This window comes from Alligator sinensis, unplaced genomic scaffold, assembly GCF_000455745.1.
Source record: "Alligator sinensis unplaced genomic scaffold, ASM45574v1 scaffold780_1, whole genome shotgun sequence".
Lineage (NCBI taxonomy): Eukaryota > Metazoa > Chordata > Crocodylia > Alligatoridae > Alligator > Alligator sinensis.
Window position 1 is genome coordinate 2,202,926 of NW_005842144.1, and position 25,576 is coordinate 2,228,501.

The 25,576-nt window shown below is 41.1% G+C and overlaps 1 protein-coding gene across 1 annotated transcript in view; it reads right to left on the reverse strand.

Annotated features, from left to right (window-relative positions):
• The window catches only part of ATAD2B (ATPase family, AAA domain containing 2B), a 119,422-nt gene that overhangs the window by 82,861 nt on the left and 10,985 nt on the right, over positions 1 to 25,576 (reverse strand). Inside the window, exons 3-14 of the mRNA XM_006025400.3 lie at positions 24,390 to 24,436; positions 22,832 to 22,985; positions 20,752 to 20,854; positions 20,102 to 20,210; positions 19,045 to 19,161; positions 15,761 to 15,836; positions 12,499 to 12,597; positions 10,699 to 10,810; positions 10,212 to 10,327; positions 8,349 to 8,523; positions 5,496 to 5,584; positions 3,725 to 3,884 (exon numbers count right to left, since the gene is read on the reverse strand). Of these exons, the coding sequence (XP_006025462.2) occupies positions 3,725 to 3,884; positions 5,496 to 5,584; positions 8,349 to 8,523; positions 10,212 to 10,327; positions 10,699 to 10,810; positions 12,499 to 12,597; positions 15,761 to 15,836; positions 19,045 to 19,161; positions 20,102 to 20,210; positions 20,752 to 20,854; positions 22,832 to 22,985; positions 24,390 to 24,436 (1,357 nt within the window). The remainder of the gene's footprint in view (positions 1 to 3,724; positions 3,885 to 5,495; positions 5,585 to 8,348; positions 8,524 to 10,211; positions 10,328 to 10,698; positions 10,811 to 12,498; positions 12,598 to 15,760; positions 15,837 to 19,044; positions 19,162 to 20,101; positions 20,211 to 20,751; positions 20,855 to 22,831; positions 22,986 to 24,389; positions 24,437 to 25,576) is intronic.

Sequence of the window (25,576 nt, forward strand, 5' to 3'; positions counted from 1 at the left end):
AGGCCATCAACAAGGCCAATCGCACCTTGTCGTGCATGCAGGTGCATGACTAATAGAACAAATGAGTTGATGCTCCCCCTCTATGAGGCACTGGTCAGGCCACAGATGGAGTACTGTGTCCAGTTTTGGGCACCGCACTTCAAGAGGGACGCGGGGAATCTTGAGAGGGTCCAGAGGAGGGCCACTCACATGATTAGTGGCCTTCATGATAGACCCTATGGGGGGAGATTGAGAGATCTGGATCTCTTCAGCCTTCACAAGAGATGGTTGAGGGGAGATCTTGTGGCCGCCTATAAATTTATTAGGGGAGGTCAACAGGGAATAGGGGAAGCGCTGTTTACTAAGGCGCCCCAGGGAGTGACTAGGAATAATGGGTGTAAACTAGTTGAGAGTGGATTTAGGTTAGATATTAGGAAGAAATTTTTCACAGTAAGGGTGGCCAGGATCTGGAATGGGCTTCCAAGAGAGGTGGTGCTATCACCTAGCTTGGAGGTCTTCAAGAAAAGGCTAGATACTCACCTGGCTGGGGTCCTCTGACCTCAGTCCAATTTCCTGCCAAGGGCAGGGGGTCAGACACGATGATCCATTGTGGTCCCTTCTGACTCTACAACCTTATGAATCTATGAATCTATGGTTCAGGTCCATCCCGCCCCGCCCCACCCCGCCTCCACTGTTTGGGTCCAACCCCACTACGAGGGAGGGGCTTCTGCTTTTTGCCAGCTGGCCCTGCCCCTTTTAAAGTCCTCTATCCCGGTCCTCTTTCCTGCCAGGGGCAGGGGGTCGGACAATGATCCATTGTGGTCCCTTCCGACTCCACAATCTATGAATCTATGACCCACCCCCAGCCAGCCCCTCCATGCCCATCCTTAGCAGCACCCGCAGCCAGCCCAGCTTAGCCCTGGACAAGGCAGAAAGATAGCAGGGTTGGCTCGGGCCAGGCCACAGGGGCAGGGCCCTTCCCAGGTGGCTGCAGCTCCATGACAGCCTGGCATGGTACACATGGGCAGTGGCTGGCCAGGCAGCGGTCCGGAGGCGATGCCACTGCAGCTGCAGGCGGGTGCCTTGGCAACACAACTGGCTGCACAAGACAAGTCTTTTGTGCCTGTAGCTGCCCAGGCTGGCTCAGAAATGCCAGCAGGACCAGAAACTGCTCACCGCAAGGGTTCATATGCTGACAGTCACTGCCACACTCCCTGCACAGTGCCTGCTTGTCTGGCTGTAGCTGCCACACAAGCCCCCACCTCAGGTGGCTGCCGGGCTCTAGGTCCACCAGCACCTCCAAGCCAACCTGGGCAGCCACAGGCACAAAGGACTCATTCCACGTGGCCAGTCTGACTGCCAAGGCACCCACCCACAGCTGCATCACCTCCACACTGCTGCCTGGCCAGCTACCACCCATGCACACCAGGCTGGGCTGTTATGGACCCACCACCAGCTAGGAAGGGCCCTGCCCCCTTGGCCCAACCTGGGCTGACCCCCCCATGCCTTCCCTCAGCCGCACCTCCGCAGCTGTGGGGCTGGCCCAGCTCAGCCCCACAACTCCAGTCCCAGCCCTGGACAAGGACGGAAGATGGTGGGGCCATGACAGCCAGCTCTGGCCATGCCCCCCGTTGTGCGAGTGGCCAGCAGGGCAGAAAACTGGGCAGACCCCAGCTGATATCCCCATGCCTGTGCCCAAGGGGGAAGACAGGGGAATTTAATCCCTCTCCCTGTCCTCACTTTGCCTGAGGCACTGCCCTGGCTGGTGTCTGGCCATGCCCCCCCCACTTGGGGACAAACCTGCCAAGGGCTGCTTCCCACTTCCCCTTCTAGGCACACCCTGGCTAGGGTCCCTGCAGGCCAGGGTGGGGGTTTAAATCACTCCCTAATCATACTCAGCAGAGTGCCAGGGCCTGAGCATGTCCCCAACCGCCCCCCACAGATCAGCTTCCCTCCAGCCATTGCAGCTGTTGCCAAACGGAAAGGAGGACTCGCTCTAGTGCCCTCCAGCTAACTTGAGCCACTGTAGACATATGGCTGCATTTCCAGAATCAAAACCAATTGTCTATTTACTTGCAAATTGGTTCAATATACTCAGGTTAAACTAGCCTGCAAAGATTGAATCACTTCCGGCTCAGGCTTTTAGAATGTCTGTACGTAGTTCAGAAGTCTCGAGTCACTAGCTCCAGCTCCCTTTTGACACCCCTCACAGAGCAGAATTCTCAATTAGCTTCAGTGAAGAATATAACCAGCCCATAGAAAGATCAGGACAGCCCCCATTTTACAGCTTCTAAAAGTATAATGGATGGTTTTGTAAAAGTGAGAAACGGGGGCCTCAACCAAACCTTTTCCTGGGCCAGTTCCACTCTCCAATGTGACTACTGTGAAATGATGTTATAACATGGAGCATGCTGGGGGCACTGTAACAGAGTAGGTGCTAGCAACCCAAAACTTCTACAGACCTAAAAGAAAACAAAAAAAGGGGGGAGAACGGGACTAGCAGTTTCTGAAAACTCATCTATCTAGTCGCTGATCATTTAATTATTGCTACTTTGAAGCACTCTCAGATGTGCTTAGTGAAAAATTAAACAACAGTAGTTAAAGACAATTTTAAATATTCCTTTCTAATACAGATTAGCAAACTCCAGAAAAATCATTTGCCCCCAACCATCCTGACTTTTGCTTTAAGCTTCATATTTCTGTCAAAATGACTGAAATAACTAGGGGTACACCAATAACGATTTTTTGAGCTGATACCAATGGCTGATTATTAACAAGCCATATCAGCCGATACCTATCCAACTGCCAATACACAGCCCAGCAACTTGGAGAGCAGCTTCCAGCTGGTAAGTTTGTTGAGGGACAAAGGGCAGGGGGATTGAAGAGGTGGGGGGACGCAGATCAAGGCTGCTATGGTGAGGGAGGAGGGGGGCTGGGGCTGCCATTAACCAGCCAGAGTGGGGCAGGGCATGGGAAAGAGCCACAAGTGGCTGGTCCAGGGGGCACAGGGAGGAAGGGGGTCAGCTCCGCCTGCATCTGTGCACAGGTTGTTGGTGGGCTGCCACTACCCACTCAGATGTGGCATTTATTGGCGACATTAAAATCAGCCAAAAAAGCCAATTGCCAATAATGTCAATTTTCCTTTTATCAGTGTCAATACAATATGGACTGATGCACTGGTGTGCCTCCAGAAATAACCACTACAAATAGCAAAGGATTTTAATGAAAGAATGTCCTATACTGTACAACATCAATACTTCTTCAGCTAAATGTTTTGTTCTCTGATGTAATTCTTACAGGTAGTCTCAACTGAACTTGATATGCACTTTTTTCCTACAGCTCGCTTAGACGGTGTTTTGCAAACCTGAGATAACAGGACTGAAGATTCTAGTGATTTGTTGTTGGTAAATTGTTTTGGAGATGTTTCAGTAATATTACTTAATTGTGTTGTATCAGTAGATAATGAAATGCACATGTCTTTCAGAAAGCCACTAAGTGACCTTTTTTATTTGAATACCTAATATTTTTAACCTTTAAATGGGCTGTGTAGTTAATTTTTATTTAAATACAGTGTCCTAGAGATGTCTAAAATAATACGATTTTCAAATTTTAAATAAATACAAATTGTTACATTTAATGAAAATAAATCAAATATTATTTTGTCAAAGATCCGTTTCTGAATGTGAGGCTTGCAGATGCATACTTAGATCTAAACATTTTCTTATACATCCTTTGTAATTTTTACCTTTTGATCAGGCAGGTTGAAAAGAAATTCCCTGTCAAAACGACCAGGTCTCCTGAGTGCAGGGTCTATAGAATCAAGTCTGTTTGTAGCACCAATTACAACTATTTCTCCTCTATTATCCAGTCCATCCATGAGGGCAAGTAAGGTAGACACTATAGAACTAGAAGAAAGTTTGCAAACAATGCATTGGGAACATTTTAAAACATTCTTTTTTTCTGTTACTCTAAAAGTTACATAATTAACACTTCATATTGTTACTGACATCTTTAATTCTCAGAGCCTTTACCCATATGATCTAAGTAAACTTGCAACTTGTATGACCCCCAAAAACTGGCATTCTGGGATCTTTATAATTTTGGAGAAACTGAGTTTGGGAAGCTACTGACCGAAGCTCCCTACAGGCCTCTTCCACTGGCCAGTATATAAATTGTGTGCACACTTTTGGGGGAAGGCAATATTTGCTTGAGAGGGGAGGAAGAAGCTGCAGTGGCACAAAAAAGAGCCTCAGACTTGAACAACTAACAGCAATAACCAGTGCATCAGGGAAACAGAACATAATTTGGGACAAGAGTGGTGGAATATTTCTTTCAAAAATGAGCTACTGCAAAAAAAATGAGGATACAAATAGCACGCTAACACAAAAAAAATATGAATTTAGGAACAATCTAACCACAAATAGAGAAAAGTAGAAAAGAAAGTATTAAATTAACAAGACAGTGAACTGCTTAACCATACCAACAAATTACAACTGATTTTTCTGTTTTGCTGGCTAACAACACTTGTGTACTCAACATTTTTACTAAAATATTCTCTTTCAAGAATATTTCAGACAAAGGCACAGACTACATGCTGTACATTTAGAGATGCAGCACTCAACTCATTACCAAGAGAGGAACAACAATGTTTAAGGTTCTCCCTATCCTAGGTGTTTCAGTTGAAACAGCCTGGGGCCTATTCGGGGCCTGTGGAAGGTTTTCATTTCAACGCACCATGGGATCCAATCTCAATAACTGCACGACCCGCCACACCACATGGGTACAGAAGGAGGTGCAATTGGGGAGTTCAGGGATCAGATCCCAGTTATGCTATACATGCCAGTGCAGGGAGAGGCTGGTTATGATCCCAGGCTCTCCCTGCACCTACAACTTGAAGATCAGGCAAAAACAGGTCCAAGGCCTGGGCCAACAATCAGCTGATTGTTAGCTCGAGCCAGAGATCGCACCAGGGTTTGGAACTGGCCCCAACAGGGTCCCCAGCCAGAGTTGCCAATCAGTCAGTCAGCCTGGTGGGGAATATACTAGGGCCAGTTCCAGACCCCAGACACAAACCCCAGCCTGATCAGGCAACCAGCTGATTGTCAACTAGGCCACACATTCAATTTAAGGCTCCATACAAACCAGCAATTAACTCATGCGTCATGGCATAAATGTTACATGTAAAAGGGGCTTAAGTTAGGACACCCTGCCTGGGCCACTGCCTAGAGGCCACAGCAATGTTCAGCATTTCCTCTGTTGTAGCCACATGCACCCACATTCCTAGGGTCTTGAGAAGGTAGCATTCTGTATTTTATCTGCCAGGGGAATCCTTGTTTAGTCATAAAAAGGACTTTTAAAGCCCTTTTACATGACACTGGCCTCTTTGGTATAAAGGAGGGAGGCAGACCAGGAAATTAGGATCTTGCACCCAATCTTAACTTAAATATATCTAATGTGCTACTTTAAAGTTTACCCAGATAAAAGCTTACCCCTCTGAAATACATTTAAAATGTTACCTGTGAATCTGGTCTTGTCTACTAGACCGAACTGGGGCCAACCCATCTATTTCATCAAAAAAGATTATAGAGGGCCTCATCAAGTATGCCTAGTATGGAGAAGGGAAAAAAAAGTAGTAGCTGTTTATTCAGTTCTTCTGCAATAGCGAAAATTATTTTTACTCCGTGCACTACTAATCCTTTCACATTCTGAACGCAATAGCTTGTTCTAGGATGCCTTTGTTAAACCCAGTCCTGAGAATAAATCTAAAGTTTAACAGCTACCAAGAAAAGTTGTTGAATCTCCACCCCTGATAGTTTTCAAGAGCAGGTTAGATGGACACTTGGCTGGGATGGTTTAGTCAGGAATGATTAGACCTTGAGCAGGGGGGCTGAACTAAATTACCTCGTTAGGTCCCTTCCAGCCTTTTTTTCCTATGATCCTATAAACAAGGTGCTGTTTTAATGATCTGACAACCATCCTATATTTGCCTTTGCTTAAGGAAATCTGCTTAAGGAAACAGCGCCTCAGTTGTTCTGGCATTTGAGCAAGTGATGCCAGGAAGGCATTAATATACAACATGAGGCCCATGTCATTGGATGTCTAGATTCTTAAAATGTTTCACCAATCCCAACTAACCATATTTTAAAACTTTGTTTTCTTTTTTTTTTTTTCTTATTGAACATAAAAAAAAAAAAACTTGAAGTAAGTACTCAAAGAAAAATAACAGAGGAAAAATATTAGAGGAATGAATAAAAATAAGAGGAAACGGAAATGTAAAATTTACTTCCGAGAGATGGGAAAATGATCTCCAGACTCTCTGTTCTTTCATAACCTGTAATATATACAGTTCTCAGACTTACATAAAGCTACTTCTATTAATATCATGAACCATTTTCTTATATTATGCTCGGAGTTCATTTCCAATATCTCAGGAATTTGCATTTGTATTACCTATATTAACTCATCTGATGCTAGATTACTTCTCAATTATTACATAAGTGTAAACTTTTTTGTTATTTGGGGACTTACTGTTGGGTTTATTTTGTTCTAAAGTAACATGATCCTCTTTCTATAATAGTTTCCATTTGAGAAAAAGTATTTACAACATGGCTGAGTGATAGCAGGGCTTTACCTTTAAAAAAAGGTATACCAGCTTTACTCAGAACTGCAAAGCAAGGGAAAACAAACATTATTTTTACATTTAAGGCTCTTTTAGGATTCATAAAGATAGCCTCCAATATTTGGCTTCTCTGTAAATTATTTCTTGCATAAAATAAAAACAGAAAATCTTAGCATTTGCCTAAATATGAAAGCAGAGTTGTGCCGATGTTGAACATGTTCAAAAATCCCATCTTTAACATCCAGATCTCTCTTTTGCTAGAGAATTATGGTGAACTTTGGAAGAGTAGGAACATGCCTTCACTTCAGAGAAGGGTTAGGAGTTCTGCATCTCAGCTTAGCTACTGAGAGAAATAAAAAATAAGAACTACGGTCACTTAATTCCACCATCTGGGCCTGGGAGACCATAGCCTTCACCTCTCTATGATATCTCAGGATCCTCATTTCTCTCTAGATTGACACATCCACCAAGCACAAAAGGTGTATATAAAATACAAGCAGAGTATTTTAAGCTCTTTAAGGTTACATATAGAAGCAAAATACATGTTTTCTTTTGTTTTGCAGCCTGCCATTAAATAAAAATGTACTTTCTTATTTTCCAATAGCATATTTTCGTGACTGACTACACTCTCTCCTACCCTATAGCCTTTCCTGTAAAACAGTAAGTGATCACAAGTCTTTGTCCTCTTATAGAAAGCATCACCTCTTTCCTATTATATTTGTTTAATTTTTTTTCAGTGGTTCTCACCCTTTTTAAACTCAAGGCAGTCCTCATTAGACCCCAGGCACCCCTCATAAGTGTCAACTCAACTTTCACACATTTCTCAACTACAGAAAAATAATAGAGCAGTTTTGTTGCAAGGAACTTAGAACACAACAGATCAGAATATTTTTGACACAATGGATTCCTATTTTAAATTTTTGAGTTTATCTTGAGAATCATGTGGTGGTATTTGCACATCTAATGCTGCTAATATTATGTAACACCCTTAAAAGGATCCTGCATCAGCCTGGTTGAGAATTCTGATTTAAAGGGAAATTTTAGCATCCGAAATCTACATTGGTGCAAAGAGACTGGATTTCACTATTCACCTGAATCTCTCATTGCCATCATTCTCCCAACCCAAATGGGTAAAAGAGTGATCATATTAAAATACATGAGGCATACACACATCAAGGTATAATCCTAAATTATTCTCTTTTTACAGCTGTATTTCAATGCTTTAGCTAAGTACCACCTTAATGATTCAAAGAGTTCTTTAGCAAATGCTTATCTCATTTGTTTTTCAAATAAAACCTGTTTGTTCTTAGATGAAATGTAAAATAATTTCACCAGTATTTCCTCTACTTTTTCTTCTAACTTTAAAATGCTAGCAATTTCCTCTCACTGGCCACGTTTACATGAGATGCTAACCACACAATAGCTCATTACTACTGCGCAGTAGCGCTACATGGCATGAAGCATGACGCGACGCTACCGCGCAGTAGTAATAACCTACTGAGCAGTCAGTGTCACCTAAAAGCAATTTCGTGACACTACTGTGCAGTAACTCGTTATTGTGCAACCATTTAGTACTTGTTTATAAAGTACTAAATGACTGCACAATCAGCGTCCTGTGTACATGCGGCCACTACAGCATAACTTCTGCAAGTTTCTTTTTGCAAATAATTCTGGCACAAGGAATAGCACTACAATGAAAAGCATTTTATATACAAGTTGTACGAGAAATAGGTGAACATTTTCTTCTAACCTGATCAAAAAGGAGACGAAGCTGACGTTCAGATTCTCCAACCCACTTGCTCAGACAGTCTGCTCCTTTCCTCATAAAGAAAGCCACCTTTTTGTCTCCTTGGCTGCATTCATTAGCTAGAGCTCTAGCTACCAATGTTTTACCTGTTCCAGGAGGACCATAGAACAAACAGCCCCTGAAGATAAATGGATTAACATTACAGTCAAACTTATTTTACATATATTGGAAAACTCCACGAGAAATTTTATATTAAAGTGATCTCAAAGATTTTATAGGATCTAGCTAAACTAAGAAGAAATGAAACAATCCTGTTTAGCTGAGTCTTACACACTTGTAATTTTTGTGCTAGCTTCAAATTTGTGTTATTTTTGTATCCACCCATGCAAATATGCTTTTCCCAGGTTATGTCATGCTTTCAAATTCTATACCTTTGCTTTGTAAAGCACAAGGGACAAGAGCATACTAGGGGTGGTTTTACCTTTGGTAAATCCCTTCAACAAATATTAAACCACAAGAAAGAACTGAGTTAATCCTTTGGTTGTCTGTTTGTTTTTTTAAGAGAAGTATGTTCTTAATATGCAGCTTTCATAAAATAACTCTTTCAAATCCCCAAATTAGAAAGGTCCAATAAAAATACTTATCCATTAAGAATTAACAACAAAATGCAAAAGTTACTTTAAAGTTCAATTCCATAAAAAAAAAAAAGTGATATTAAATTCGACTTTAGGGTTGCTGTTAAATAAACCCAAATACTCTGAAATGTAAAACAATGAAAGAATGAAAAACCTTAAGTCTAGTTTAACAAAGCACTTTGACATTCTTTTCAAGTGAATCAGATTTTTTAGTAGCTTTTCTATGAAGTAAACATGCCCTTTGTTCATGTTTGTGTTCTCTTCTTTCTTTACAAGTAAGCTTAATATTGTTAGCATGATAAGAAGAATACAGCTGTAGATTCTGGCCTGTCTTTTAAGAATAACAGCGTTGTCAACTAAGTTCTCCTTGCAGAAAAACATAAGAACTTCCACTTATTGGGTCAGATCATAGGTCTACCTTGCTCAGAATCCTGTGTCACACTATCTAGGTGTTTTGGTTTTTTTCAATCTAGTATACCCTACCCAGTTTTTCCAGCACTACAGTTAATCTAAAACAGTCTTTCCTATGTCAGATATTCTTTGGATGGCACCTAAATTAAGAAATTTTCCTCCCCTGCTCTCCTCCCCCCCAAGAAAATTCTTCCGTATTAAGAGATCTGTGCTGGTTTAACCAAATCCCCAAGCAAAATTAGTAAATAGGGAAAAATCTTCTGCGATTTGTCTCCCTCCATATACTATTGCCAAATTAATTTCTTTCCCATTGCTTCAACCCTGTCATGCCTGAGGAATCATTTCAGACTTTTTATTCCCCTGGGCATGAAATCTGTCCTTGTATCAAGGCCCTGCATCATATACAGTCTTGCTAGCTTAATTCTCTAAGCCAGTCTCTTTCAATGTCACCTCAACCCTGCTGACAAACATTCAATAAACTTTTATCTTCTTTCTTCCATGTCATTATGATCCTCCTTAGGACTGAAACACTCTTATAAAATAAATTTGTGACGCTCCAACCCTAACTTCTATAGCAAAGTTAAAATCGAATTATAACTCCACAGACAGGTGTACCTCCCTCCCACAAGTTAAGGGGCTAAATTCTACAATCCCCGTCTTTAACTTGCCTATCAAAACAGTGTTTGTTATTCCTCCCTCACTTGTCCATCAATTTATTTACACTCTTCAGGGAAAGGACTAGTCTTCTATGCATTTTCTTCCTCAGTATTCTTGAGGATAAAATGAAACTAAAAATAGCAAGAATAATAAAACCACCTACCTTGGTGGCTGAATTTTGAATTTTTCAAAGATTTCAGGATAGAGAAGAGGAAACACTACCATTTCCTTTAGGGCATGAATATGACGACTCAATCCACCTATACTATCAAAACGTACCTAAAAAAACAAAATAAGTAAAGCAGCAACTTTCCACAATATAACTTTTAATATTGAAAAATTGTGTATCTGTTTAAATATAGAAGGCTATAAATCATAAATATTCAAATAAGAGCTCACTGACTTCTACCAGGGCAATTTTTAGATTTAACAAGCAATGGAAAACTATACTTTGAAGGAGAAGTTCTTTCACTCCTTCCTCTCCCCCACTTACGTATTAAACTAGATGTAAAAGTTGAGAAGTGGCTCAAAATTGCTGAACAAAGTACACGGTAAGGATAGTGAATCAAGAATAATTCTACATTCACTTAAACTTTACTGATTCTTTACTTCAAAGGTGTGACTACCGAAGAAGTCTGACTAGAACCTACCGATCTGTCAACAATCATAGGATCTACATCTGCCAAACTTGCACCAACTTTCACTCGTTCTCGTAGGATTCCACTGGCTAAATCTTCTGCTCTGAAGTTCAAAGGAAGACATCTATTTGACAGAAAGCAAGCATACAAATAATATCAATTTAGCCAGTAATACAAGAATTACAAGTGAGTAACACAATGATTAATGGCTGCTGAAACTGTCAGAACATTAAAGTCATTATTTGGAAACCAGCTCTAACAGGGCGTGGACACGCAGAGCAAGTGAACCATTTCAAAATGTCATCAATTACAAAACAGTTTACAGTTGTGAAGTGCCATGGCACTGATACCTGGGAGTGGGAGTGAACAACCAGCTCAGCATGCCTCGCAATAGGGAGGGGGGAGTGCTTAGACTCACATTTTTTTTTTTTTTATTGGGATTGGGGGACATTATAAGGAGTTGTGGCCAAGTAAGGAGAAAGAACACAGCTGACTGAAAGAAAGACAGCTTTTACTGAACAAGCAATACAAGTGACTTAATTGATTACAAAAGTACAAACAAAAGAAAAAATGAGGCCGGGAAGTTCTGATGGTGTACCAGAGTGGACAGTTGCAGCACAGGGAGGAGGAGTAATGCAGTGCGGGATGCCTGACAAGACTCATGTCACAGAAATTTGTTTGAGATACCCTCTCTGAAATATTGTGTGTATTTAAAGGCATGATTATTTAATTTTCCAATGACTTAATTCAATTTTTATACATAAAGTGAAAATGAATTTTCACTGAAAAGAAAAAGAAAATTAGGGTTGGAACAGACAGCAGCAAGTCACGTAATCCACCCTCCTAACTCAACACAAGATCATTCCTAGCCAAACTACCCTACACAAATGTTTATCTAACCCAGTGGGCCCAATCCAGGAGTCAAGTCAAGTCAGTCCTGAAGGCGCTGCAACCACTGAGGCACCTTAGATGCTGTAACAACCCTCCTAGGTTAGTAGAGTTACTTTGCATCATTGGTGATTCTTCGAGCAGAGTGACCTGACAGAGCCCATCTCCTCCCCAGGTATGGATGGCCAGTGGCCTGCAAGATGCTCATCTGCCCTTTTTACAGGTCTTATTTTGAGTTCAGCTGAGTGTCCACACACCCTCCTCACCTGGGCTAGCCCAGGTGGGGACACCCATTTAGTCACCAACAATCTGACCATGGAAGAGGCTGTACTTGTTTACATGGTACCAGATAGCATACCCAGAGAAGTCTAGCCTGACAATCCAGGAGCACTGACAAACACTGCCACTGCTCCCTGCCAAATTTCCAGACCCACCAAGCTAGATTCCTATTTTGATCACCCCTGAGCTAACCTTTTCTTAAAACTTCGCCCGAAAATGCCAAAAACACCTTAACCAAACACAGATAAAGCAGAGGAATGAAGCAATACCAATGTCCTGCCACTGCACGTGGTGTTAAAATACAATTGAAGTATCCATTTTAATTGGTATATTTTTAAGTGTTACTTAGACCTTTACTTTGTTTAAATAATGTTATAATGTATTTCATTTAAATTATGTTATGTTATCTACACTATTAATGACTGATTCACTATATAAATGTAGTGTATCTGTATATATAAAGAAGTCCCTCTGCACTGCTGTTTTCTAAGTCAAGTTTACAAGAGTTTCAAAGGTAAGAGCTAACTTTTCCAACAAAGTCAAAAACAATTCAGTACGCTATCTAGAATGTCACTCCATAATTCTGATTATTCCTAACCAGGCAATATAAACAAGCCCTCCCAAAGACTCAGAAACTTTTGATACCTGTTTCTTGCTCTGGCCATACTTTTAGATTTTCTCCTTTCAAAGCGTTCTTCATCTGAAGAGGTTGTATCGCTGCTATGAATGGCATGTTTCTTTCTCCTAGTTAAACAGCAAAACAAACATATAAAACGTAGCATATTTCAGTGTGGAACAGCACGTTCTGATCTTTTCTCTAATGTTAAAACCAAGAAAGAAGTATATACATAACAAAACTGCTGAAGTCTAGAAGGCATTCATGCAACTTTTTGTTCTATAAACAGCTAACGTATCAAAACATTTTGCAAGGGAAACTTTTGTTTCCTTATGTTGTTCCAGAGATGTCTGATTCCAATTTGAACATTTCTAAGTTAGAAGAGGCCTAGGAAACACATGGTTCATTCCACATCACCACAATGGAAAAGTGAACATCTTAGTGCATGAGGTATCTAGTGAAACTATCATCTGACAAAACATCAAGCTATCACCCAGATTTAAACAGAACAAAAACATCAAGAACAAGAAGGATCAACATCTCATCTAATTTGCTACCTCTCTTTATATCCCTCCCTTTTAAATTCCAGAGTTTTTTTATAAAGTTATAGTCAGTTTCCTTTTCAAAACTCAGTTGATAGAGAATAGTAAAAATATTTTTAGAAATATTTTTATTCATGCTAGACATACAAATTCTGAAATAAAGTAAAATAAATAAATAAATAATAATAATAATAATAATAATAAAGTAAAATAAATAATATTACCATCCAAAATCCATACAAGTTAATTACTCACCTTAGTTCTAATACAGTATTCTGTACTCCGGAGGATTTTTTTCAAAATATCAAGAAACAACCTACAACATGCATGTGCACATGCACCCGCGCAGATATACATGGTTTGAATGTAAACTACAAAGAAAAATTGTTTAATTTCCATTTCCATATAGGACCAGGAGCTGGCTCATGTCAGGAGATGCAATTCTCAAGGATTTTTAGTGGATATATGGTAGTCTACCATGTTTATAAATGCAGTAATCTACATCTGTTCAGCTGTTTTTGCCAAGACAAAGATAAAAACCCAACCAGCTCAAAATATATAAGCACTCAAAAAAAATTCAGATATAAAAGTATGTCACTGGGATGTGAGGGGTTGTTTGTTTGTTTTTTGTGGAGAATAGACTATCCTGAGAAAATAGGATAAAATGGAGAACCAAACTGAACCAGATAAAGCTGGAGGGAAGAAGCAACTGGTGTCTTATCATCCAGCTATACGTCTGGAATCTAAAAAGTTCAATGGGACATGGATCTTAAATCAGAAACACCACCTTAAACTCCATATCAAAACCAAGAGGCACATGTCAATGGTGTCGCAACCAGAATAGCCAAAACTATTTTAAAGAGGACTATAGCTTAAACATACAATGCCACTAAGTTGTCCTAGTTTCTCACAAGTATGTGGAAAGAATCTATAGAGATATAATAATTTAGTTGAAATTAACTGACAACCTCTTTTAAAGTAAGTTTAGGAAAACTGATACAAAAATAAACTATTAGAACTATAAACTCTGAGCATTTTCTTTCTTCCATATTCATGCAGTTTTACTCTTTGCTCTCCAATTAGCTTGGGCAACAAAAACAAAACAGAAGATTTCAATTTGATTTACAATTTGTTCCTACACATTTTCACTTGAACAATATGAAGCAGGAGTGCTCAACCTTGTGGACCAAATCCAGCCTGCTGAGCTCCCCAAAGGTCCAGACATTTGGGAATGGGGAAACACTGGCAATTAACTCTGCCACCACTCCCCCACCACCAAATTTCCAAGCCCTATGGGCAAGATGACATGGCCCTCTACACTGAGCCAGACCAGACACATGGCTGGGTCCCCAGATCAGATTTGGTCCACAGACCAAGTCCATACCGTTCATCCAGCCCACAGGACCAAGAGGTTGGACACTGCTGGTATAATGGGATCATGCTGTTTTATGTGGTCTGTAAACACTGCTGGGGGGCATTCTGTTTAGAAAAGAGTATATTAAAAATCCATTTTACTGGCTGCAAGTTTTAAACCTCATTCTTCCAAAATCTAACTTTTGGTTCTGATTTCATGCGGAAAGTGAAAGATTAATATCCTCGGGCCCGCACTGTTCAATATCTTCGTCAGCGATTTGGACGAGGGGGTGAAAAGCACCTCGGATCAAGTTCGCAGATGACACTAAGATGTGGGGAGAAGTGAGAGCACGCTAAAAGAGAGGAACAGGCTACAACTAGATCTCAACAGGTTACAGAGGTGGGAGGAGGAGATCAGGATGGGTTTCAATACGGACAGGTGCAAGGTGTTGCACCTGGAGAGGAAGAACCAGCAGCATACCTACAGGCTGGGGAACTCCCTTCTCATCAGCACAGAGGCAGAGAAGGATCTTGGAGTCACTACTGATTCCAAGATGAACACGGGCCGCCAATGTGGGGACACGGTGAGGAAGGCTAAACGCAATTAGTAATGCATCCAACGATACATCACAAGCAGGTCCAATGAGGTGATCCTCCCCCTCTATGCGACATTGGTCAGGCCACAGTTGGAGTACTGTGTCCAGTTCTGGGTGCCACACGCCGCACTTCAAGAGGGATGTGGACAGCATCAAGAGGGTCCAGAGGAGGGCCACTCACGATTAGGGGGCAGCAGGGCAGGCCCTACGAGGAGAGGCTACGGGACCCGAACATGTTCAGCCTCCACAAAAGAAGGCTGAGAGGGTGGCCACCTATAAAATTGCCAAGGGGACCAGCAGGCAATGGGACAGTCCCTGTTCCCCCAAGCACTACCAGGGGTAACAAGGAACAACGGTCATAAGTTGATTGAGAGTAGATGCAGGCTAGACATCAGGAGGCACTACTTCACTGTCAAGGCGGCTAGGAGCTGGAACCAACTACCAAGGGAAGTGGTGCTTACCCTTACCCTGGGGATCTTCAAAAGGAGACTAGACAGCCACCTAGCTGGGGTCATTTGACCCCAGCATCCTTTCCTGCCCATGGCAAGGGGTCAGACTAAATGATCTGCTTAGGTCCCTTCCAACCCTACCAACTATAAAACTACGAATATATGCACTGATTAGAGAGTTCTGCAGTACACAAATATGATGCTCCTTTAAAATACCTGAAACATTTCTGATACCAATGTGCATGTAGAACTCTGACATATGTTCAAGAATGGTTTTCTTTTTATTTCACAATATAAATGTGATGCAGGATAAAATGTCTTCTGCTTATAAATAAAAATTGTGACATTTACCTGATATGGCTTCTTCTTGCAGGAGATCTATGAATATCAAATAGCGTATTTTCCCTCTTTTTTTGATGAGCTGGCACTTAAAAAGAAACATAACAGATTTATTACTCCTCTTATGGTATTTGATTTTAAAAAAATAATCTAAGTTCACTTTTTTTTCATTTATGGAAAATCTATTAAAAAAAGCACTCAGGTCTCATCGCCCCTGTGAAAAATTAGACATATGTCACCTGCAGAAAAAGCAGATAAAGCAAAGCCCAAAATTATACCTTTATTCCTCACAATCATTTTATGTGACTCCATCCTTTCAAAAGTCTGAATGAAAGCCTTAAACCATGCCCTAAAACATCAGCAAGTTTGGATTACTGCAGATTAAGTGGAAAAATGAAAAGGAAGCAAGTCTTTACGGAGTCCACTCTGCTATTAACTCATTTATTTTTCTAATCAAAGGAACTCAAGCTCAAACTCCTCAGTTAATCTCATCCAGGCAGTATGTCACAGAAAAAGCAATGATCTTTCAAATAAGCAAGATGCATGTCACATCAGACTTCATAGGTCAGAAATGCCACCTTAAACTCCACATCGGGGCAAGTCCCCATGGTGAGGGAGGGAGGGAGTGGGGCAGGGGGGCACACTGCCCAGCCAGGGCAGTGAACGCAACCCCAGGGCCAGGAGTGGGAAGGAGTCATAGGTGACTCATCCAGGGGGCGCAGGGGCGGGGGTGAAGAGGGGAGGCAGGTCCCCAACACTGCATGCAGGAAGGCATGGTGGGCATGTTTCCCCCTCCCCCAGATTTGTGCACGGGATGAGGGTGGGCTGCTCGCTGCAGGCTCGGGGCCCTGGGCTCTGCCAGCCTTTTCCCAGAGGAAGGGGTGGGCCAGGGCTCGGCTTGGAGCAGGTGGGCACCAGGCACGCTCAGGTGCGTGGGGCAGGCAGCAGTGGCAGCGCTGGGAGGGGTGGCTATGGGGAATTTTGAGATGGCTATAGCCCCCCAAACCTTCCCAGTGCCACCCCTGCTCAGGGCACTCTGCTCTACTGCCTTTCCCTCAGGAGTCCTCCTGCTGCGGGGTGGGCAAGGGGACACATGGCCGGTGCAGGGCTCCCAAGGGAAAGTCAGCAGAGCAGAGTGCCCCAAGCAGAGGCAGTGCTAGGAGGGCTCTGGGGGCTGTAGCCACCCCAATATTCCCCGTAGCCACCCCTCCCAGTGTTGCCACTGCCCACCCCACACAGCTGAGCCCGCCTGGAGCAGGCCCTGGTCCAGAGCTTGCAGTGGGCCGCGCACCCTCACCCTGCACACAAATCCAGGGGGGCACATACCCCCCCATGCCTCCCCAGGAGTGAACACAGTGAATGGGAGCCAACCCCCGTCCCCAACCCCGTGCACCCTGCCCACTACCCCTGGACAAGCCACCCACAGCTGTCCCAAGGGTCGTATTCACTGCCCTCACTGGGTATTGCCTGTCCCTGCCCCACTCTCTCCCTCACCACAGGGCCTCAATCTGTGCCCCCATGCCCTCTTCATCCCCCACAACCCTTCCCTCCCCAAAGGCTTACCAGAAGAACGCTGCTGTCCAAACTGCCTGGTCTCATGCGTGCTGGTGCATTCCTAGCCTCATGCGTGCTGCAGCTGCACACATGCACATTGCATTTACTGGTGACATTATCAGCTAAGTCGGCCAAAAAAAGCCGATTGCCAATGTTTATTTTACTTTTAATTGGTGCCGATCCAATATATCAGTGCACCTCTAGTTATAAAAGCACGGTACTTTTCAATTAGAACAGGCAAAACTACCATCACTTAACTGCCCCAACCTAGCAACATCACCACTTCATCTGGATTAAACTTTAGACAGCGAGCTCTTATCCAGGCCTACATTCACCTCAAACTAAACTATCTCTGAGTCAGGCTGTTAACAGCATTTGTCAGACTGGATGTGGCAGTTACTGGTCTTGCTACACTGAGTACAACACACTCCATGCTGCATTAACCACAAGTGGTCCTATATACATATTTATCAACCTTATACAGAATTCTATTAGACATGAAGAGCGATTCTCTTCCTTTGCCCACAATGGATTCTGGGGCCCCGATAGATATTAAAATTAACATGTGGTTTAGTCTGTTAATCTTGCCATAAATAGTAACCATGCTGCATGTTCAAGGAATTAATGGCCTGAGAACAGGAAACCAGATAAAACATTCTACAAAAGACCTGCATCATTTTTGTGGCTGGTTTCCATTGCACCTTAAACTGAATGGGTCATAGGGTAACCAGAACTGGCTCAAGACCCCGGTGTGGTCCTGGGTCTGCAGCTGACAACCAGTTGACTGTTGGTCCCAGCCCCAGGACCACACCCGAGTCTTAAACTAGCCCCAAGCACAGTCCCAGGGCTGGAACTGATAAACAGCTGACTGTCAGTCCCACCTTCTGGAACTGCACAGGAGTCTCAAACCAAGCTTCACTGTGGCCCCAAGACTGGCACCCACAATCAGCTGATTGTCAGTCCCAGGCCCAGGACTTTGTGGGTACCTTGAACATGCTCTGGTGCAGTCCCAGGGGTGAAGCCAATAATCCACTGATTACTGGTCAGAGCCTCAGGACCACAATGTCTGAAACTGGCTTTGGTGATCCTGGGGCTAGGAAAGCCCATCAGACCCATGTGACAAAACTGGGGTCTGAAACTCACTGGGACTGCAATGGAGTCTGTAACTGGCTTCACTGTGGTCTCAAAGATAGGACCAGCAATCAGCTTACTGTTCTAGCTCCAGGAGTGCAGAGGAGTCTGGAAATACCCCAGTGCAGCCCCAGGCTGTAGCACTTGGCTTTCAACTTGCCGATGCAAGGGAATCCTGGGAGCCCGGGCTCCTCCTAAACTGGCAAGTAGTATGGTGCCATTAAGTTCTGATCACTGATCTCAAAAATCAGGCATCCTACCATGCACATGTGGCATGACAGAAGGTGCAATTGTTAGGACAGGGGAATCAAATCCCAGTGCATCTTTAAATGAACATGTGCAAGGGCTCAAACAGTAGAGCAGAGGTGCATAACCTTCAGCAGGTCACTTAGCAAGTCCAACAGAGGAACAAAATTTCTCCTTGAGGATGGTTGCATGCTTTCACTACTAGACAAGGTTTACTCAGGAACCAGAGAACCTAGGATAAAACTATTACGGTACATTGCAGAGAAAATGTATAGTCTTTGAGATCCATTAAACAGCAAAAAAGCTAAGAGAGACATTATGTTTGATCTGATTAAAGAAGGAAACCCATGGTCCTACTCCCTTACCTATTGGAGGTGCTTGATACCTTTCTACAGTTTTTCTTTGTCTTAAATTATAAGGTCGATCATTTTCTTCTCCTTCTGCCTCCTCTGCTTCTATATCTCCATCTTCCTCTTGAGATTCTTTAGAAGAGTACAAACATTGTGAATACTTTTGGTAATTTATTCCAGAGGCAGCTTCATCCCCAATTCCAAAACACAGCTTTTCTAAATCTAAAAGAGTAACTTTTTCCTACGAATCAGTGTAAACAAATAATAAAATGGAAGCCTACGGGATATTTTGCCAGCTTTCCCTCTAGCCTCCGCCCTTTTTTTAAATAAACAGAATATTTAGTAGTTCTGTGTTTACCGAGTTGTTTTAAACATGCTAATTATTGTACCCATCTTTTTTCTTTAATAATCATTTCCTACCTCCCTGAAAAAACTTCCCAGCAACCTAGAATACCTTCCTCCTCTACATTTTTCTATGATAATTAATAAAAAATCATATATTTTATATAACACGGAAACAATTACAACTAAAAAATTAGCAGGCTAATTCCTATATGCAATTCTTTCAAATAAACCTAAACACATAAGATAAAGAAAACAGCTGGATACTACTGCTAAAATGATCACTTAAGTAATAGTTAATGATTTTTAAATTGCCAACATTGGGTTCCAGAATTAACACCCTGCTGTGATTAATGGGGACAGTTTACATTTACCAGAGCAACTGTTTCAGTTCACTGAGTAAAGAAGACTGCTTTAATTTGTTCCACATTTGGAATATCAATTTAAGCAATTTCTTTTTTAAACAAAAACTTTAATTCTGGAAAATACCAAGAGCTGTTAAGATCATAAATCTGCATGCTAAAAAGGAGAATTTTATAGTGCATACCTCTAGAGGTCCCATTCAAATGGTCAGTCAAACAATTCTAGAGCCAGGTCCAGAAAACAAACGGTACAAATTCTCTGTTGCACTACTTACTTCTACCAACACAAGAGTTATTTCTTCTGTCATTACTTCAAGACAGATTTGTTTCATAAGTGTGTTGGAAAAATAAGTCTATACCATCCTTACCTTCTTCCTCCCCTTCAGTGGACACTTCATGATGGTTCTGAATACCATAGCTATTTCTTCTCAGTGATTTCCTCCTCCTTTTTACTCGAGAATACATGTCCATGTTTTCCTAAAATAAAATGAATTTGCACATTAATCAATGTAATTCCTTGCAACTGCACTGTTAGCCCACACTTTCTGCACCAGTAGGACCTACATAGGACTTTCACCTTCAATACATTTTTCCAGCAAATGATCCTGAAACATGAGCTATTAAAGATTCTTGTTTTACCAGCAAGGAGATTAAGGAAATTACACTCTCAGGGACACAGAGCATGTCAGTATCAACCCTTGTATTAGAACTCAGGAGTTCATGGTGCCTGGCCATGTTCTCAGAGCACTAGACCATGCTTCCCTCCTGAGTTAAGAATATCTGTGTAACATGAGAATAGGGAAGTCAATTCCTCACTGAACAAAACCTGATGGCCCATTCATATATTTTTAATTAAATACAACTAAACTGTACTCAATGCTTATTTATGCCAGCATGGGATATTTTATAATGTTAGACATTGAGGCATCCAACCTAAGGAGCTTCATAGCACACACACTCAAGCACCCCGTTGTGTTACTTGTAACCATCATGTTACTTGTAACCAATCAGAACTTACAAATTCTGTGTCTGTCCACATTCGCAGCCGTTCTACTTCTCCAGATCGCCTATTACGCCTGATATTAATATTGTCCATTTCTTGTAGTACAGCTTCAGCAGTACTAAATATATATAATAATGTAAAAAGAAGTAATGTTTAAAATAGTGGAACTCAACATTTTACATATATTATAAATAATGCAACACTTAAATGATAGCTTTATAGTCATTTCAAGAAATATGGATATAATAAAATCTACAGATGAGTAAAATTTCATTTAATTCTTCCCTGCAACTCTTTGATCCATCAATTAACTGAACTATAAATCATACTAAAGAAAACCAAAGGAGGATAAACAAGGTAAAGAATATGCATAAGAAAAAAAATATTAATCTTCTGGGCTTGGAATCAAACATAATATGCATTCAAATATAAAATATGAATTCTCTTCTCAGGTGTGGGAATTATTTTTAAATCTGGGGAGAAAAAAGAACCAAACTGATCGTCTGAGAACTTGAATTTTTTATCCATATAATAAAGCAAAGTAAGCAGCCATGTCTTTCTGGAAATATGTCTCAGTCTTGAACCAAAGGTCTATCCCTTTCCTCATAGAAATGCTAATAAACAGATTAAAGATTTTTTTTTTTTAAATATACAAAATACATCAAATGAAGCAGATGCATACAGATCCCTGTTATCCATTAATTTGGCTCACTCTTGCATCCTTTCTTTCACTTGTCTGATTTCATTTAGAGTTAAAAGAGCCTTTATCTTCAATACCTGAAGTGCAGACAAACTATTGCTACTCTGCAAATAATAGCTGTAATGAAGACAGACTACTCATCTGGAAGATGACCAGATATTATTAGCCATGCCCAACTACCTGACTGTCACGACTAATTATTGCCAGCTCTGTTGAAGGTCATGGGGTACCTTTCCCGTAGAATCCTGCAACTTTTAAAGCTTCCTACAAACACTTTAAAGGTAAATCTAAACAGTGAAATCCTAACCAACCTGAAGTTGATGAAAGTTTTGAAGTGAATTCAACAGTATAATTTATGAATAATTATAAAAATATTTCTGATGTACAACATAATTGGTCTGGGCTAGTTCAAATGCCCTGTGCCAAAATAAATGTACATATAGATTATAGCATCATAATCTTACCAAATTACAGTTCACATGGTAATTTTTTTTTTTTTTTTTTTTACTATTGTTGATATGGTGGGGGCAAGTATAAGAGAAGTTGGCTCAAACGCAACAAAAAAGAATACATAACTTGTAAACTGATGTCAGGTGTTCACTGAGTACACTGAAAAAATACTGTGAAAAATGGAAGACTGAATTCAGCAGAATAGATTTACTGGTAATATAGAAATCATATTTAATTATACAAAATATCTCACATTTAAAACATTTTCCAAATACTAATTCCTGTACTTACTGTCTCAAAGATAACTATTATACCTATTCTACAAGCGACAAAGCGGAGACAGAGCTTGTTCTCCTGGTAGAGAAAATTACCCAGAGCCATATGTACAGAAATTCAAGTGCTGAGGCCCTGAAGAGTGAAAAGCTTGCAGTGCTGAAACTGCAGCTGGAGGATGAGGGGACATCAGTATTGTAAGGTCTCTGCTCTCCAGGGGCTCAGCGTTTGAATGTCTATTCAGGCATCACCAGCTAAATTGGGAAGTTTTTGTTTGTTTTTTACCAAGAGAACAAACCTGGAAAAATTCTCCCAAATTATTTGAACATGTATACACATATCAGGATACATGACTTGCCTAAGAACACAGAGGAAACTAGGAATTTCTGATTCCCATGCCTATATCTCCCTTTTTTAATCTACTTTGTATTGTAAATGTCAAAAAGTGACATTAATCCTATATGTACTACCTTCATACTAAAGAAAGGGTAAAAACTACACACTTGTTGCCATTTTATGATTCAGTAACGCAAACAAGATCTGCTCAACTTCTAACAGATGTTAATGCCGTTTAGCCCTAACTAAAATAAATCATGAAATAGTAAAGGAATCACTATCTTTTAAATAACCAAGATGCTTTATAAAGAATGTAAATTTAGTATCCTCACATACCTGTTTACTAGCTGATCAAATAGCAAACTCTGATTCAAAGTTTCAAATCTGTTTTTCCTGGACCGACAACTTTTTCTGACTTCTATATCTCCGTTTATGCAAGCATGGTCCCCATCTCCCTTTTTTTCCCCTCGAAGGGAATGGCTTTTGAGAGCTAAAAGAAATTTCTATTATTATTTTAGAATGCAGGATATAACAACATCATAAAAAAAATTAAGAGGTTATGCAACAAAGATAAAAAAGCCAATGATATTAAGAAGCATAGATGTTTCCCTTTAAATGTGCATCATGAAAGCCACTGTAAAAAAACCCCACAAATGTACTTAAGTTCCTCACCATGCTGTTTAACAAACTACTTATTTGCATGAGTTTCCTTAATCTAAATATACCTCCTATTGTAATAAATTAGGATTTAAAACACCCAATGTTCCATATCCTAGAGCAGTGGTGGGTAATTATTTTGGGCAGAGGGCCACTTACTGAGTTTTGGCAAGGTCAAACTCATCAAGGGCCGCATGACAGGCAGCCAGGGGCAGATAAATATTAATTTTCTAAATTTTTTAGGGGCCCCGCAGGCCGGATAGAACGGCCTGGCAAGCCGCATCTGACCCACGGGCCACATTTTGCCCATCCCTGTTCTAGAGTTAACTTTATAATCAAAACATATTCTTAGTATAGCTTTAGTTCTTACTCTTTTCTTTAAATAGGTTTTATCTGATTGACAGAACAGAATTTTGCATAACATATCTGTGGTTGCTACTACGTGTGTGTACAGTGCCAGCACAATGAGCTCCCAAATCTTACTTAGTTCTTAGGTACACACAAAATAAGTACAGTAATACAACCCCAAAATCCCTGATGGGGCTGAATTTACTTGGAGAGTTAATACACAACTAAAGGAGAGAGAATGTAATGGGTGTAGACACGATTTCAGGCAGGAAGTACACTAAAGAAAGGCACTTTGTGCCTGAAAACTTCCTAACACCTCTCTCAACTATAGTTGGTTCAATAAAAACTGCCAAAAACCTTGCTTCTTGCATATTTCTTGAGCTGTCATGACTACAACACCATTGTAACCCTACTACAGAGACAGGGTCATAACAGATCAATATATTTGTAGTTAAGAAAAGTGAGTTGGAAACTTAGTAAAGTAGAGAGACACCGGAAAGTTGATCCACAACGGCAGAAACAACAAACAAGTGCAGGTATCACAAACAGCAGTAAAGCATTTTGAGGAGCCACAGAAGGCCAGGTATTAAGAAGAGACAAGAAACTGGTAAATTAAAATGGGCCAATCTCATAAAAGTGAAGTTCAGGAGCAAGGTTAAGGCTAGGGGGTCATAAATAAGATGCATGAACTAAGATGAAAACCAAAATTGTGTTTTAGTGTTTTTTATGCCCAAAGGAAGCATCCAAGATGCCAAAAGAGAACATTACTGGGTGAAGCCAGGCAGAGGGGGAATAATGGAGTCAAAAATTCATACAACATAAAATAGTCAACACAAAATGAATTAAGGTAATACATGGACGTAAAATAACCAAGAAGGAATATACTTACATAAGCTACGTCCATTTGGTAATGTAGCACCAGGCTGAGATGTTAACCTAGAAAAAAATGAATATACGCAAGATGTCAAGCATTCATTTACTAAGTAAATGCTACTTTTGAAACAGAAAAAAAAAAATTCATTATTACAGAAAGCATTTAACGTTACATAATAAGGATACTCACTTTTAACATTTGCAAAATAAGAAGCTTCTTAGTGTAAACTAAATTCTTCAGAGTTTAGGACTAAGGCTGACACTTTCACATGTTCATTAGTTTTATACTTATAACATCTGAAAAACATAGCAGCATTTGTTGCACTTACAGGCTTTACCACTTCACTTATGCTCAGTTCTAGTGAAGAAGCCACTATCAATATCTAAGACACTGCAACGCCAAAGCAAACCACCCTTACCACTTGACAGAAAACCGAGGGTTTGTCCATGGCCTGAAATAGTCAATTCAAGCAAAAGAAAAATGTGGAATAAAGTTCTTAAAACATAAAATTAAATCCATTTAGCAAATATAACAACTGCCCCCCCACACACACCACTTGTGGCTCCCCAACAGTGGCCTGGAGCCCACACAGTGCTGGGTGCGTGGTGGAGACATAAGGGGCCAGGGCCGTTTCTGCCGCAAGTCACTAAACTAGGCATGTGCTATCAGATAACCATTTACCTGATACACTTAGAGAAAGCTAAATGGAATTTTTTTTAATATTTACATCCCTAGCTAGGATATGGGCCTTCTCCTGTTACTTGCCTAAGAAACACATACTACATTTTCATAAAGCAAAATGATCTGATTCATTAAAACCTCAAGATTTTGGCAGATGTTGGACAAAAAAGAATACCTAATTAAAACATTACAAAACATTACATTCATATAAGGCGATTAGGGGTGCACCAACAGAGATTTTTGGGGCCGATACCGATAGCTGACTTTTAAGGAGGCATATCGGCCGATACCAATCCGATTTCCGATACAGCTACATGAAGCCGGTAAGTCTGTTGTGGTGGAAGGGGAGGGGGGAGGGAGGGAAGGGGCATGGGGGGGTGCAGATCAAGGCCCCTGTGGTGAGGGAGGGAGCGGGGCTGGGGCAGACACTCCCAGGCTGGGACGGGAGAGGGTGTGGGATGGAGCTGCAGCACATCCAGGAGGCATGGGGGAGAGGGGCAGTTCCTGCTGCTGCACTGCCA